This window comes from Macrobrachium nipponense, chromosome 12, assembly GCF_015104395.2.
Source record: "Macrobrachium nipponense isolate FS-2020 chromosome 12, ASM1510439v2, whole genome shotgun sequence".
NCBI lineage: Eukaryota > Metazoa > Arthropoda > Malacostraca > Decapoda > Palaemonidae > Macrobrachium > Macrobrachium nipponense.
Window position 1 is genome coordinate 66,690,866 of NC_087205.1, and position 17,135 is coordinate 66,708,000.

At 38.5% G+C, this 17,135-nt stretch overlaps 1 protein-coding gene across 5 annotated transcripts in view; it reads left to right on the forward strand.

The window, feature by feature from the left end:
• Positions 1–7,432: 7,432 nt before the first annotated feature.
• LOC135224568 (ninjurin-1-like) overlaps positions 7,433–17,135 on the forward strand; it is a 39,715-nt gene continuing 30,012 nt past the window's right edge. For all 5 annotated transcript variants that reach the window (XM_064263679.1, XM_064263683.1, XM_064263681.1 and 2 more), the window contains exon 1: positions 7,433–8,013. In XM_064263679.1, the coding sequence (XP_064119749.1) occupies positions 7,921–8,013 (93 nt within the window). In that variant the 5' untranslated portion in view covers positions 7,433–7,920. The remainder of the gene's footprint in view (positions 8,014–17,135) is intronic.

The following is a 17,135-nucleotide window of genomic DNA, read 5'->3' on the forward strand; positions in this document are numbered from 1 at the left end:
AGTCGTTCAGACAATCGTTCAGTGTATGGGGGCCTTAACGTGAGGACGCTCATCCGTCCCAACGGCAGTGGGTGCACGTGGGTGGATAGACAGGTAAACCTGTGCGTGAATACCCGGCCTTAGTAAGTACTGTTTCCGAATAATGTAATCAGTTATTAGTCACTACCTAAAAACTGGAATGGAATGGAATATAAAGTTTAGGTCATTCAGCACTGGAAAGGAAACTGAAAGTATGTTGGTTTGAAAGGCGTGACAGGAGGAAGACCTGGCAGTTGTACTATGAAATAATTGTTAGGAGAGGTTGGATAGCAAGACTGTACAAAGAGAGAATGGAGCGAGGTACAATAAAAGGAATGAAAGGGGTTGCAGCAAGGGGCCGAAGGGACACTGCAAAGAACCTTTAGTAATGCCTAGAGTGCACCCCGTGAGGTGCACTGACCGCACTACCCCGCTACGGGCTCAGAGGTGGATGTCAGGGCTAACTTCAAATCACGAAACCGAGCGTGAAAATCTGCAGGGACCACCAGGAAGCTTTCCTTGCAATGTAACCCGTTTCCCTGTCATTACGTGTCGTTCGTCTTTCGTTGTCATCGGTGCACCTCATGGGCTACACTGTAGGCATTGCTAAAGGTTCTTTGCAGCGTCCCTTCGGCCCCTTGCTGCAACCCCTTTCATTCCTTTTACTCTTTCCCCAGTCATATTATCTTTCTTCCATCTTACTGTCCACCCTTTCTTAACAATTATTCCATGGCGCAATTGGGAGGCTTTTGCTCCAGTTACACCTTTCAGACCTACTTACTCTCAGTTTCCTTTCCAGCCTTTCCAGCGCTGAAATGACCTCATAGATCCCAGTGCTTGGCCTTTGGCCTAAACTTTATATTCCATTCGAATTTGTTGGTTTTCAGTAATTTCGCGCTCCGGCTTTGGTATTCCATTGACCCTTTTGTTTATCCCTAGGATTTTTTTTTTACTTGTTCGGCAAATAGCCTCACTGAATTTGGTTGGTTGAAGTTGATTTGGGTGGTCTTTACTGGCTTTCCTAGACTATTTATTCGTTGAATTATCTCTTTAAGTATTGGCTTCCTGCCAACTGAAGGTATTTTTCCTTTATCCTCACAGTCGGTGAAGAGAAATGACCAAGTTTAATTTAGCCCGATTGTTTCGTCATGGCTCAGTGAAGGACGAATTAGCCAGACGAAATAAACTTCATTGTTTCTCTCCAGAATCTCCTTCATGTGGAATAATTATACACAATTATTCCAGATTGTTCACGATGGATGCGTTTCATACAAACATACATCATTTATATATATATATATATATATATATATATATATATATATATATATATATATACGTACATGTATTTGTATGTATGTATGAATGTATGTGTATGTATTATAGCATACATTCTTCATGAACACTTTGGAATAATAATGCATAATCATTCTGGAGAGAAAAAATTAAGTTCAGTTCAGTATGACGGTTTCGTCCTTCACTGTGCCATGACGAAACAATCTTCACCTTTACATACACACCCACACACACACACACACATATACACACACATACATAGATGCATATATATATATATATATATATATATATATATATATATATATATATATATACACGTACGGAGTGTCACTTTTCTTCTGAGCGGCCTCGAAATCTATGGATTAGACTGTAATATCTGTCGTATCGATATACTCGTATATCTTAGCTTTTTGCTAAGCACTGTTAGGTTTGTTATAAATGGTAAAAAATACTATGGAGCGTAGAGGACGGTTCTGATGGCATTATAATGAAAACATCAACACCCCGGGGACTCGGTTACTATGATAGTCAAAACGATAGTTGAAACATTTGCTGAACGATGATCTAATCAGTTAAGTGATTATCTGACAATCTGTTAGAGTCTTAGAGTAGCAATATTATCAGCATCCGGGATTCAGGCGTGATGAGTCTTGCTGCAAGGGCGTCTGTGTCAGGAGTGCCATCAAGGCTGGCACCTATGACAAGAGGGGGTGGGGCAGCTGTGTCACAGCATGGCTGATGTGATACTAAAAATCTTGATGCCCGAACTTTTCTCTTCTTTAGCATTACTCAAAGTCGTTTAATTATATTAAACCCATTTTAATGTACAACGTTGGATCCTTTTCTGGCAACTATACATTACAGTTGACTGGTTAAGCCCTTCGCTAGAATCCTTACTTGAACGAATGCTTATGTTCACCTGATTTAAAGTTGAGACCAGGTCACCTCGCACCTTTATACGGCTTATAATCTAAACAAGATTATGCAACATGGGCATACCTCCTTTTCAGTCCTTGCTTGCAAAGATCTTTCGCTAGTCTACTTCTTGGAGTGTTGTATACATAATATTATCATCTTTTTGTGTATGAGCACTGACTTCATTTAAAAACTTGTCCATATCATCAATCTGTTCAGAGTAGGGCAGATGTACAAAGTTATTATACCATGAGAGCAGATTTTTCGATGCTGGATTATACCAAGTCTTATGGATACTGGTCAAACAATTCCTACTGGAAAAATGTGGATAGCCAATTATCTCAAACAGTCTATAAAAGATTTCATGTATACCAGCATAAGGCTGGCTTAATCTATCATCATCAAACAGTCTGAAAATTTGACTTATTTCTTCATCAGGAAAAAATAGGGTAAAAAATTTTAATTGCAAAAGGAAGCAGCTTAACAATGTTATGGGCTACTGTTTTTGAATACAAAAAAAGAAAAAAAAATAGGAGTCTCCTCTCTGGAAATTAATTGTGGAGGATAAGTGTGACCAACGGAAAAAAGATGACAGCTGTTTTGATGAAGTGCAAGCGTAGTGTCATATTCTAAACAAAAAATGTCTGAACCTTGGATAAATTAGTGATATTTTGATGTTCCAGTAAAGTTAGCATTTGTGAAACAACTGATCAGAATGTTTTGATGAAGTCTGACCCTATAGGGAGAGAGGAGCGTAATACGTTATTCAAGAAAGCTCAAGAACAGCCAAACAAGCGCCATAGTCAAAATTTTTATTTCACTGGGACGTTTCGGCTTTAACACAGTAATCCATTTTCGACTTCAAGTAGGGGCAAAATACTAAAACAAACATTTTTACTTGTAAAGTACAAATCAAAGAAAGTATTTTACTTGTATAAGAAAAGTATGACATTTTTTAAGTTTTGGCTTTTGCCTCTATTTTAGGCTGACGTTGGCTGTGTTAGAGCCGATGCGTCCCAATGGAATAAAAATGTTGACTATAGCGTTTGTTTCACTGTTCCTGATGAGGATCAAATTCCCTAAGAATCAATCTCTAGCAACTAATAAGAGAGTTCAATAGCCCTGGGAAGAAGAGGGAGAAGGAGACCAGGAAAGCGTCCAAATAAATGCTTAAATACACAAGAAGCTTGAATGAGAGTATCAAAACAGTAAGTGGTGAAGTATGTGCAAGAGTGGGCTTGTCAACGCAATCGTGATCAGTGAAGGTATTTGAAGCAGGTGCTGCCACGACAATTTTCCTCACGCGACGACTGCGGATCGATCAGGAGTACTGATGTTTATAACTTGTAGGAATTATTATGCTTTTAGTGATCCATTTTGTATAATACAGCCTAAAATGCTACACAAAGGTATACTTTTCCTCTTCAAATGAAGTAAGTATTTTTTTTAGTAGAAATGCTTAATGGTAGGTATTTATTTATGATCTTTATACTGCATTCTATGTTTGCTTCTAAAAGGTCGGCTGGCTTATTAATGTTAAAATCGCTGGCTAGTGCTCAATATTCTACTGCCGAAAGAAGAAAGGAAAGGGCACAGGTCATCGGTTCTTAACTGGTGGTCCATGAATCACTAATAGTCCATAGTAATTTTTTGGGTGAACCAATGGAAGCTCTCTAAATTCGGTGATGAACTGGAGATTAGCAAATGTATTTTTGAATTTTTTGAAAATTTGCTTCTACGATTTATCTAATTAGATAAATGACTATTGATGACAATCATTTTAGACTGTAGCACCAAGGCCTAGTAGACTATAGTAGATTCACATCAACCGTGCATTTGATGTCTAGGCCAGTCCCTTACGACGCTCCTGATTAGCTGTTGACAAGCCAATCACAGGGCTGGAAACTCTCAGTCTCTCGAGAGAGTTCACGTGGGTAGGATCTATGTTCCACCTCTCCTGAGGGATATAAGTCCTTCAAAAGTATCCCTCAGGAGAGGTGGAACATAGATCCTACCCATGTGAACTCTCGAGAGAGACTGAGGGTTACCAGTCCAGCCCTGTGATTGGCTTATTAACAGCCAATCAGGAGCGTCGTAAGGGACTGTCCTAGGCATCAAATGCACGGTTGATGTGAATCTACTTTAGTACACTCGTGAACCAGAATTTGTAAACAGGCCTTGCAAAGCTTCGGAGCGCTGAACCATTTCCAGTAATTATCTGTCTTTCTTCACCTGCAGAAATATATTGGCACACTTCACACTGAAATGCCAGGTCAGTGAGAAGGAAGCCCAAAAGTCTGATTGCACACAAACTGAGACTAAAATAGTGACCGTCTGCTCAAACCAACAATTTCATATCATTTTCTAGAGATTGAGTTGGTTAATCTTGAGTATGAAATGTATTTCTAAACCAAAACCAAAATGTTTACTATCAATGATTTATTTATCGTGACTCAAAAATGAAGTGGTCCATGAAAAAAAGTTTTTCATCGGGCTTGTCGGTCCATGACCTGAAACAAGTTGAGAACCACTGGCATAGGTCATATTTTCCCAGTCCTGTTGAATCGAGAAAGGGCTTGCAAAAACTCTGCGCCTAACCTGCACAAGTCATCATTATGACAAGAAGTGACTCGCTCACAAACCGCAGCCAACTAACATAGGTTACAACATAGTACTATATAGTTTTGAAGTGAAAATGGCACAAAAGACTAAAGCTGCAAAGCGAAAATTCCACTCAGATCACAGTGCATAAAGACAATGCTGTAAAACATGTATAGAAGAAAACAAATAAAACATCTGTATAAATCAAACGCGGCAGCAAAACCTGCATTTTTTAAGTCTCAGATCATCTTATATGCATAAAAAAAAAATTTCTAAAATATGAGGAACCCAGAAATGGTCCATTCAGTACAAAGTGAACCGCGTGCAAAGAAAGGTCTAACGATTTAGTTCTACGGGAAACCTCTGGATACCAGCTAAATAAAAGGCAGCAAGAACCAAGAAATCAGAATTGACGGAGAAAAGAGCCCTCGAGCCGACGCCCAAGAATCACAATTTGATGGATGGTCTGGAGTCTGGAGAAATCGGGACTGACAGCGGAGTACAGGGAAGTCTCAGGCAAAGCTGATTCCTTGTACCTGTCTGCGTTTTGACCACTATTATAATCATGATTATTGTGTCTGTTGCCATGTATGAGTTATTATGTTACTGTTACTACTATGATTCAACCTCAGACGAGTGAACAGGGAGAGGGTATCACTCCCTCTCTTTAGTCTATTTTTTATATAAATGTAAATGGGATTTATATATAGTATATATAATTATATACGTACACACACACACATATATATATGTGTGCGTGTGTGTGTGTGTATGTTTACTTACTCCAATGCGAAAGCCCAGTGCTTATGACAGTGGATGTTTCACCATGCGACTTAAACCTTTAGGGCGTCCTATATACGTATGTATCTTTTACTGATGCTACGCCTCTCACAGGATAGGGGGACGGGGTGACCAATAAACTAGTTCCTCACGAGGCAAACATTTTAGTCCTTCTGATTGGATGGATGACCTTAGGAAAATTAGAGACGAAAAATGAATGCACGAAAGAAAATGTTGCATAATTTAATCAAGTGCTCAGAAAACAGACAATGTAGAGGACCAAGAAAGTCAGGTAGATAAAAAGCAACGAGCTGCTTATCACTGATGTCTGATAACAAGGCGTGATCCAATCTCCAACTTACTCGGGGCGTTTGCTAAAATCTATGTATAGGGAAATAGAGCATTGTTTCACCGAAGAAAATTAAAATAAATACGCTATATTCTATGAGAAATATTTTTTTTTACTGTTTAACATGCACATTATTTATTTTTTACATTTCCATTCTAATAAATAAATCATATTCTTTTATCCTAAAATTCCTGTATCTTTATCTCAACGCGAAACACCTTTTTCGGACCTTTTTAGGGTTTCCTTCCCACCCCCCACCCCCTGGTCCTCAACAACAACAACAACAACAAAGTATATAGGCTTCCTCCCCGAGTAAGCGAAAATGAAATGAATCTGTAAACGGCATCAGAATGACATTCCTGGGGCCTCTTTTCGACTTTCTGGGAAAGTCCGCTAATCCGCCATTAATTCATGATTCTTGAAAATTACTTGAATCAAAGGAAAATTAATGGTGCATATAAAAATTGTAGGGACAACGTTTCTCAGAAAGCGCCTCTGTAAGAAAATAACTGACTAAACTTACTTGCTGAAAGGTGAAGCAATGAGGGAACGTTCCCATGTTTCGCACTGTGTGTCCTTTCTGATGAGGCTTCCATGAAAGTTTTGATTCAGAAATGCTGTTTGCTGTTACCACGGTCCTGCACAGAGGAACGATCGTTTCTCGACTTTCACTGAAGCTCCTGGTCACAATCGGATTTGGCCTCTTCGCCTTCCGTAACGTTCACCTACAAAGGAACTGGCTGGTATCAAAATATACTCCTATGATCTGGTAAAGATTTTGAGGTCCCGCAAGATACAGTTCTTTTATCATTTTTCAAATCAAAATCAAGATTCTTCGTGGACCTTTCTATTTGACCTTTAGTTCTTGGAAGGTGAACTATTGGACCGGTAATTGGTATAATTTGGCTTTCATCTCCATCCAGGACTTAGTATGTGTGAACCCTTCTTAGGAGGCTTACACTTTTTTCTTCTAACTTTCATGCAGTAGCCTGTTCAGAATTTTTACTTGATCTGTAATAAATATCGGTAATTCCTTCTCCTGTTGCCGGTTAATTTCCAAGGAAGAAATAACTGTATAATTAAAGCAAACAGAGACTGAAAAAGAAATGGTTTGCAGTTCGGGGAGCGTAGAAACGTTTGGTTTCCAGGCATTACCTGCCTCCTGAATTTTTCGCTTTGGAAATATCCAGTCTTAAAGACGCGCAAAGAACACATGCTAACAAAGTGAACCAAACATCAGTCAAAACTATTCAAACTATCAACAACAAAACAAAGAAAGAAAATAAATCTACTGGCCCAAGTTCTCAAAATTATATGCAACATAATATTGGAACTATCACAATAAAATTCTGGGAAACATTGGAGCGAGAGTGGGAAACCAACCACTAACCGAGCCCCTTCACAGCTCTTCCCTGCCTCTATTTCATCGCACCTGTGCTCTGGTTAAAGTTTACCTACACTGGCATTACTAGAAATACTCTCAGGAGGGACGCATACTGCCTCTGGGAGTTTATTCCTTTTCCTTATTCCTATTTATTTTTAGTTTTATTACCTTCATTAGACAGACCCTACCTTCTCCCATCTTCCGTTAGAAATACAATTGTGTAGCTATTTAATGGAACTTAAATATTTAAAGGGGATATACGTAGAACTGTGTTTCGGTCTAATGCATACAGGAAACTTGTGCATTTAGCTGATACTGTGGACATAGTTGGTGCATAATCGATAAAGGAAGAAGCCACGACCGCAAGAGTAGTGAGTTGAAAGCTACAAGTTACTGAGGGGAGAAAAACCTATGTGCATCGACGAAGCGGACTGTAGATTCACAGTTGGGCGAACAAGGGGAGAGACAGTGTGTGAGAGAGAGAGAGAGAGAAAGAAAGAGACCCTGACTATTTCTCATTTGATCTCGGCCCAGTAGTCAGTCTGCTTGAATCGGTGAGCGAGTGAAGGAGTGGATGTATGGACAGTTCGCCATTCAACAAGTCAACGAATATAACGGTGACCGTTTTAACGGGAAAATGAATGACCCGCAAGTTATGACAGTAGGGGTGAGTTGAAATAAATGTATTTTATTCTATTGTTGTCGTATACACACATATATATATGTAGTATATGTACATACAGTGATATTTGCGCTTTTCGGAGTCATGTCTATATTTCCAGCTAAATGTGAAATTTGCCATCGTTGAAATAACGATATAAAAATCTACTGTATTATTTAAGGTATATATATATATATATATATATATATATATATATATATATATATATATATATATGTATGTGTGTGTGTTAGTGTGTGTGTGTGTGTATACATATATATTATATATACACATATATGGTGTATAGTGATATTTGCTCCGTTCCAACCCAATAATATATCTATATTTCCACCCGAGTGTAAAAAAAAGTTTTTAAAATTTATGATTAGAAATAACAATCTAATAAAAGAACTGTTGTGAGCGTTCAAGATGTAAGTAGAGCAGCTATGCAACGATTGTCTGTACTGGGTGGAAAAAAATAATTGCAATTATTATATGTAGATTTGTTCGTTGAGTATTATGGAAACCTAATCGGAACTGGAACGATTAAAGCATTGCCTACTTAAGAGATTGAGAGAGAGAGAGAGAGAGAGAGCCCAGTCAGTTTAGGAAAGGCTTTAGTATAATAGTGTTCTGGATGGTGCTTTGCCCTCAGAGTAGGTTTATGAAAGAAAGTGAAACTGTTCCCATTAGGTTTATGAATTCATATCCGTAACTAACTTGCATAAGTGAAACTGAATCGTGGTTTGTTTGGTGCCTACTGGTGACTAGAATCCAAATTCGATCTTAGTAACAATTTTGGTCGGAGATGTTTGCCACTTCAAAGCAGTGCATTTGTCGGGTTAATGAGACGAAAAATAAACGTGTGCCACTTTCAGTGTCCCTAAAGATTCCGTTACTGGGCCTTTGTAGGTTCTGCCATTCAAAACGCTTGTTTTTACGCTGCATGCAGGTTCAGGCGTTATATTTAGCTGTTCCTTCAATTTCATTATTCATCTGAAAATTTCACAACTGAAATCAACTTATGGCGATGTAACGGTTTCTTGTTACTGTTAGATTTAAGCACAGAAATTAAGGAACAACTTTAAAACCCAAGAAATATCTGTTTCTTCCTTGGTGAATCGAATTAAACTCCCCATCCATTGTTCTAAAGCATCTAGCAATCAGTTTTTTTTAACAAGACAGCGCTAACTCATAACCCCTTGGGCCTAAAAGGCCTAATGTTTTATTTTTCTCCTAAACTATGAACTCTGTTCAGCTGGTCCCTCTCCTTCCCAAATAGGGATTTCTTGTTTGTCCATCTTTGATTTGTACTACCTGGCTGTTGGAAAATGTTAAATACAGCGACATGTTCTACAACGATGCAACAGAAGGGGAAAGTGTTGTCCTCTTGGAAACAGAAATATTGCATTCGTGTAATCTAGGATCTTAAAGATGAAATCTTGACCTTTGTACCTCAGGTTGTTCCAACTCGCTGTCTAAGTATTCCCAGCGTTTGTACAGTGCTAGTTTTTTCCATCTGCATTTAGCAAGGATAAATTGTTTAGTATGATGGCACTAGTTAGGTCACTTTAGTAAGCTCCCGTAACTACTAAATGCTCTGGTACAATGAGAGGAGTCCTATATAGGTCTTTCCTCTGCCGACATCTATGATATAGTATAAAAAATTATATCCACCTTTACCTTGGTACCATCTTGTCCATATGCAAGTTGTATCCTCAGTTACCCCTACATTGCTTCTTTTTCTTGTTTTCCTTCCCATGGGATGAATGAGAAATGCACCAGGCAGACCATGGCGTTTTGTCCAAAGGAGGCATGATTTTGATATCCAGTTCTTGAACTGTAAATCTGCGTAGAAGATTGAACGATGGAGTTGTTGATACAATGAGCATGGATTCGCCAGAATAGGAGTGAGGTTGGTTGGTTTCCAAGATATCTTCTACAACAAAATTATTCCAGAATTGGTAATAGGTTACTAATTAAAGAGTATAACCTAGTTTTGGCTTTCTTCGATTATCCCGGTGTCGAGTAGATTATCTAAGACTCCAGTGTCGATCTTGATATACAATAAAGTTTTAAAGCAAATTTTTGCTGCGCTGTGTTGGTCTTTTTGCCTTATTCATAAGTGGTGTCTGCATAACTATAATACTTTGCAGGATGATTAGCTCAGCCATAAAACTTACAGTTTTCTTTTCTTGACCATCTTTAGTAGAAGTGAGAAGTTCAGTTCTTGTAGCTGAGTGAAGTGCTGTTTTCTTCATTGTTCATATATTCGTCTCGCTGTCATGGTGTGGATATCATTGATCTCTTGCGTAGACGATGATTATCTGCTGGAACAACCTTGAGCACAAGTACAGTCCCTCCAAAACCATTTTCTTGTCAGTGTGGATGATGTCCTAGATTTTCTTGAACGTTAAGATATCATGGTCGAAAAAATTAACTTGTCTTCACGAACTCTGAGCATAATTTTTGACTTCGGCTTCCTTGTCTTGGGGATCTCAGATGGCAGAAAGTTTCACAGACTCGGCGAACTTATGGCACCAGCTGCTGTATTGTTTCTGCTGACTCTCCTGACATCTTTGACCTGCATTTGAATCCTCCCCACACTGAGAAGCCTTTGGAAATAAGTTATTCTGTTATGAAGGAGGCAATTTCCTGCAGTGTTAGTTCACAAGTGATCAAAGTATTATTTGCTGCTAGGTCAAGTTAGTCCAGAGTAAATATGTTTCCCTTGTTTGCTTATTCAGAATAGCCTGTCTAAATTTCTCTTCCATACTGAAACATAAGATTTTGTATAACTCAGTTGAGGAAACTGGCAATATTATGCTGCCTTTCTGTTTGAAAGTCAGAAGTGAAATCCAACCCTCTGTCAGTTGGTGATATGGCTTTCTCTCCCTGTATCTCCTTTGGGATATGTTTTATCTCTGATCTTCCTTTTTCTCAAATTATTGGCACTATTTCCAACTGCGATAGAGTATAAGAAATGTTATGTCTTTCATGACTGTGTCGTAGACTGCTACGTGGGAACGCTACCCTCACTGATCACCATCCCTTGTTATCCTATTATATTTTTGTGAAAAGAGAAAAATATAAGCGCGTCCAAAGAAACGAATCTGTTGTGCAAGAGTGATTACTACTCTCTGATAAAAGTAAGACAAGCAAGATATATTTTATTTTACCAGTACAGAGTAACACGTTTTTAAAACTAAGCTGTGGCTGAAGAATAACACAGTGAACAACTGACATTGCCATCCTCATGCTTGCATCTATACCTGTCTGTTAGGCAGTAATCAAAGCGGGCGAGGAGGCAGCGTCATGGTTGAAGAACTGACAACCCCAGAATTACCTCTGCCCAGCAATGGAAGCTTTCTATTCTAGAGCTTTCTAATTTGAGACAAGAGAGAGAGACTGTTTTCATCTCCCGAATATGTTTAGCGCTTTTTTTAGTCATACAGTGAAATTTTACATTACATTTTAAGCATACAATCATTAACATCAGTAAAACCCACTGAGAATACTAGCTGTAAATTGTCAAAACTCTTCGGGGCACACCGCCTTTGTTAGAATCTTTGACATGCCCACATCTTGAGGATCTTTCATGGTGCTCTAAAGCAAAGCTGTTACCTTCAACCTGATGATACCCCACCGACTGACTACTCACTCTTTTACCAAGCAGTAGAGGGGGCTCATGACAACAGGTACCCAAACTCAGCCCAGTCAAATGTTGGGGCTTTGATTGTGATGCTTCACATGCCCTCAAGAAAGATTGAGACAGGTCGCAGAGTAGGAGGCATTAGCTAGTTGACAAAAATAAGACGTGGATGTGGGTTCTGTGAATAAAATGCAGAAAATTTCACTTCCTTTTTCACATTCTTTCCCTAACGCTCTCTTTCTTCCTGTGGTGTAGTTGTATACTTGTAGTAGTCTGACTTCCATATTTTGCGTAATTGTGGGAAAATCATTCTATACTTAAGCATAACAGACGTATCGTGGCTTTTAGGCGTAACGATACCAGACTTGTTATTCTGTATTCAGTATAACCTTAATGCTTCGAAGTTCTGTGAATATGTAAAAAAAAAAAAAATCATTAATTTTTCACAAATGGCAATTTAGTTTCATCAATTATGAAAACGAAATAATGTGAAATAACATAACGCCATGAACGACAAGGAACAATCGCGTGTACAAGGACGAATGACGACGATACCAGCCTACAAATCCCCCAACAACGAAGGGGTAGAAAGGAAGCGGAATACAATTACAGTGCATGACAGTGGTACAAGGGATGGCAGAGTGAATTACGTATCATAAAAGACGAACAAAAATGGGAAATAACACGCAATGAGGGCAAGTTTCTGTGCTCTACTTAAGACTGCTAAAAAGGATAGCAGGAGAGAGAACGAGGGCGCCGGGGAGGGGGTGTGGGGAGAGGCGACGAAAAGTTACCATGACAATGTGAACGAGCATTCTACAAAGGGATTGTGGCGAATTCCAACGCTTATAACTCATTTTATTACGCAGGCCAAAAAAGATGAATTGAAGCCACAAATGGTAAACAATAAAGAAGACAAACTACCGCAAGTATATATCCGGCATGCAATTAGAGACAGAGAGAGATAAACCAAGTAAATCTTTTACAAACCAGAGGCGACTGCAGTGAGCGAGCAGAGGGGACAGTGAACAAAGACCAACCCCAGTGACGAATGAAAAGGACATCAGAATCAGACTACCACAACTGTACAAATTGTCGTCTGTGAAGGTGGTCAGTGCAGTACAGACAAGTGGTTCCTAACCTGGGGGGAGCGTCAGCAATTCTCAGGGGAGGTGCGAGCCCTAAGATAAAATTTCAAAAACGTCTAATTATATTCGCTGTTCTCTTCACAAAAGTGAGAAACTAATAATAAGAAGGTTATGGAAGAATGCAAAAGCATCACTTGATAACGTTACTTTCCTAGAGTCTACTACACTATTTAGACTCGCTGGCTGACCTTGTTGTTTTGTAATTATTGACCTCCCTCCCTATCCCTGGGAACCCCTTCTCTCTCTCTCTCTCTCTCTCTCTCTCTCTCTCTCTCTCTCTCTCTCTCTCTCTTTTCACTTTCCTTTAAATCTGGGAGGGAATTTTACTTATAGATGCAAAGGGGACGTGGAGGATAGGACCAACTCTGAGGGGGCGTGGTCATAAAAAGGTTAAGAACCACTGATCTAGAATTACTAGACTGGTCATGATTGGATGTGCAGGAAAGCGAGGGCGGATAAATTGTGCCGTGAGCCAGTATCGAGCACCCTTGTGTTGAAATGTGCCCATGATTGGGGGTTGATGTTCGACCTTCCTCAGGAATCATTCTAAAGATAACCCATCTCCTTAAGCACTTCAGAGCCAATGAAGGATTTAATGATAATATAATAAAGAAAAAGCAGTTGAAAAGATCTCCCCAATAATGGTAAAAGGTATATGCATAAAATCCCATGTGAGTCGTGTTTCAGTTTTATTTTCGAAATGGAATTCGTTGGTAGTTCAAGTTAGTAAGGCATCATGCTAGTAAATAAGCAGGTGCCAAAAAGGTGCTTTTGTCTTAATAACATGTTAGAAACAAATATAATTAAATCCAGTTTTATAAAGGAAAGCTTTTGTAAAAAAAAAAAAAAAAAAAAAAAGATTAATATCAAGCCTACGAGTAATATAGAAACTTAATCATTTTATTATAAAAGATCTGTACGTGGAAGAAAATTGTTAATGGAGCGCTGACCTCTGTAACAAAAGAGGGCAGCGCCCACCATTTTTCCTGCTAAGTGCTATTATCTTTTAGTCGTTTGTGTCTTCGTGTGCATCGTCACCCAGCATTATATATATATATATATATATATATATATATATATATATATCCTATATATATATATATATATGTATATTGTATATGGTTTACCATTACAAATTATTATGTATATAATATCTGTACAAACAATACACCACAGACATACATATATATATATATATATATATATATATATATATATATATATATATATATATATGTGTGGTGTGTGTGTGTGTGTGTGTGTGTAAGATTTATATAAATATATATATATATATATATATATATATATATAGTATATATATATATATATATATATATATATATATATATATATATATATATATATGCACATGTAATTTACTGAATATTCTCGACTTGACATTATTTGACTAAATGAATTAATATCTCATAGATGAATCAGTCCCTTTAAAAGATCCTGGACTTGCAGTATGTCTTATCAGATTCTGTGCAGAACAGATAACTAAAATTAAAATACCGCTTATGATATTTTAACTGTGATGCAGTCTGTGACTGCCTATCTTACAGATGGCGACCTAGTCAGTGTAAAATAGCGATCGTAATAAAATTGCTTAAAGCTTTTAATGTCATTATGAATAGATAAGGGCCGGATAATAGCATCTGATCATCGTTAAGTATCATATGGCAAGAGCTGTGGAAGACCCACGACAGAAAGAGCCAAGAATCACCGAATATCCCTTTTCCTTCGATTTGTTCACTGCTGATCTGGCCTTTCTGGTTCCTGGTGGTTTCTCTGTTACTTTTGAAAATGACTGGGAATGTGAACTTGGCCGAGGTAAGACAGATTACAATTTGCTCTCATTTACGTGGGAACGTCATCTCTCTCAATCCAACTCCACGATTTTCAACTGCTTGCTTGAAGGACGAGTACTACGTTGAGGTTTGTGGATTGATTTATCAAGTCCTGGGTTTATCGATGGAGGAACGAACGCGCTTCATAATATGAAGAAGATTTGGCATCTCTAAATATTTGCATAATAATCTTGAAGGCAACCTATCCATCTCTGGCTCTCTTCTGGGGTCCGACTCGATTACATTACCCTTCTACAGCTGTGCTGTGTCGTGTAACTGCGTCAGACCTCAACGTGATCTGCACCATCATATCAGTGACACCACATACCTAAAAGTACATGCACACCGATCCTTTTTTTCTCCTTCATGTTTATAAAAATTTGTAATGGAACGATAAACAGAAACGCTTTGCCGTCCCTAATATTTCGTGTGGTTTTTTGGCTTTTTGAAATTGTGGGCCCATTCTGCAGTACTCAAATGAGCGCTTTCCCGGGCCTCACCTCTATGATTGAAAATAACGTCAGAGAAAGACTTCATAATTCTCGATGGAATTAGACTGACTCTGGAATTGACATTCCTCAATCTAAAGAAAATATTTCGACACGAAGCCTAACGACGCAAGTGCAACTCATAGCTCCATGTTGCGTGATATGGACACGCCTCTTTCGTACCATTGTTTCGTTTATCCTATTGTGCGTTAATAGCTTGCAGTTGACTGATATGGCAGACGAGAACGTGAACGCCGCGATCCAGGCTTTTGATAACCACCGACAATTTCACGGATGACGAAGCGAATTATTACGTTGCTACCAATCTCTCTCACTCTCAATACACACACACACACACACACACACACATATATATATATATATATAGATATATATATAATATATATATATATATATATATATATATATGTGTGTGTGTATGTGTGTGTATATGAGTGTGTGTGTGTGTGTAATCAGGCCAAATCAATAAAAATAGTCACTCATGTTATGGCACAGATGTTATGACTGTTTTGTAACACCTGCAAACCAGGAAAGTGTGATTCACACGATGGAAAGCATACATAGGGCAGCACGTTTTATAGCCACGTCACAGTAATACCGTTGCTTTGATTCATTTCCTTGCTATGACAAACTTGAATTCTACGTGATAATTACCACATTCGCCCCTCGAGGATCTAAGTCTCTGTGTGGTCAGATGGCTTAGTGTTCCCTCTTACTTTTGAGCAGTGGTTCTCAACCGAGGGGGACGTCAGCAATTTCCAGGGGAGGCTTGAGCCCTATGGACAAATTTAAAATTCTCGAATTACATCCGTTATTCTCTTAACATGAGTGAGGAACTAATAACGTTAGAGACCTATAGTCTTCTACTCTAGTTGGACTCACTGGCTTACCATGCTTCGTAATTATTGACCTCCCTCCCTATCAATCGAAACCCTTCTCTTTCTCTTTTTTTTCATTTTCCTCTAAATGTGGGAGGGAATTTTACTGATAGATGCAAGGGGGGCGTGGATGGAATGACCAACTCTCAAAGGGGGCGTGGTCATAAAAAGGTTGAGAACTACTTGCAGGGTAGAGGAAACTTTCCTTCCTCCTTCCGTTTCAACTGAAGCTCCCTGGAGATAATGAACTTCCTGCTCAGGTGTTCGCTCTTCATCCGACAGGTAATGAAGTACTATCTTCCGTACTTGATGTTAAAGGACACCGGTTAATATATTTTTTAATATCAGTACATTTTATAAACGCCTCCCATTACTGTGATTGAAATAATATAATAATAATAAAATACTCATTGTTGCATGAGTCTTGAAATGGAGAAACAAATCTTCAGTTGCGTATATTTGGATTATATTTAAAATTGAATCTGAACAGAAAGCTTTCGGGAAACTGTTCGATTCCCCTTTTCAGTATAGATTAAAAAATAGAAGCGAACAGTTTACTGGTAACTTTCTGTTCAGATTTATCTCTAAAAATAGGCTCATGTACGTAACAGCGGATTTGTTTCTTTAATAACAATGACAAATTTCTGTAACTTTTGCTTTTAAAGCATATCAGCAGTTATTACACTATTTAGGGATACCTGTACTCTGAGTTCAAAAAGTCGCACATCGGAGACGAATTGAACCAACATATTTTTCAGGTGTCTTTACAGTATTTCGGTTGCCTTTCGTAATGTCTGATAGACGCTAACAGAAGTCTGAGTCTTCCTGTCCAAATCGTGCTATTTTCAATCATCCTTAAAACACCGGTTTCTTTCCAAGCAATCACCTGTGACATCTCAGAGCTCAATGTTCGCTATAGTAGACTCACATCTGCCGTGCATTTGATGTCTAGGCTAGTCCCTTACGACGCTCATGATTGGCTGTTGATAAGCCAATCACAGGGCTGGAAAATCTCAGTCTCTCGAGAGTTCATATAGGCAGGACGTATATTCCACCTCTCCTGAGGGATGCTTATGAAAGACGTATCCCTC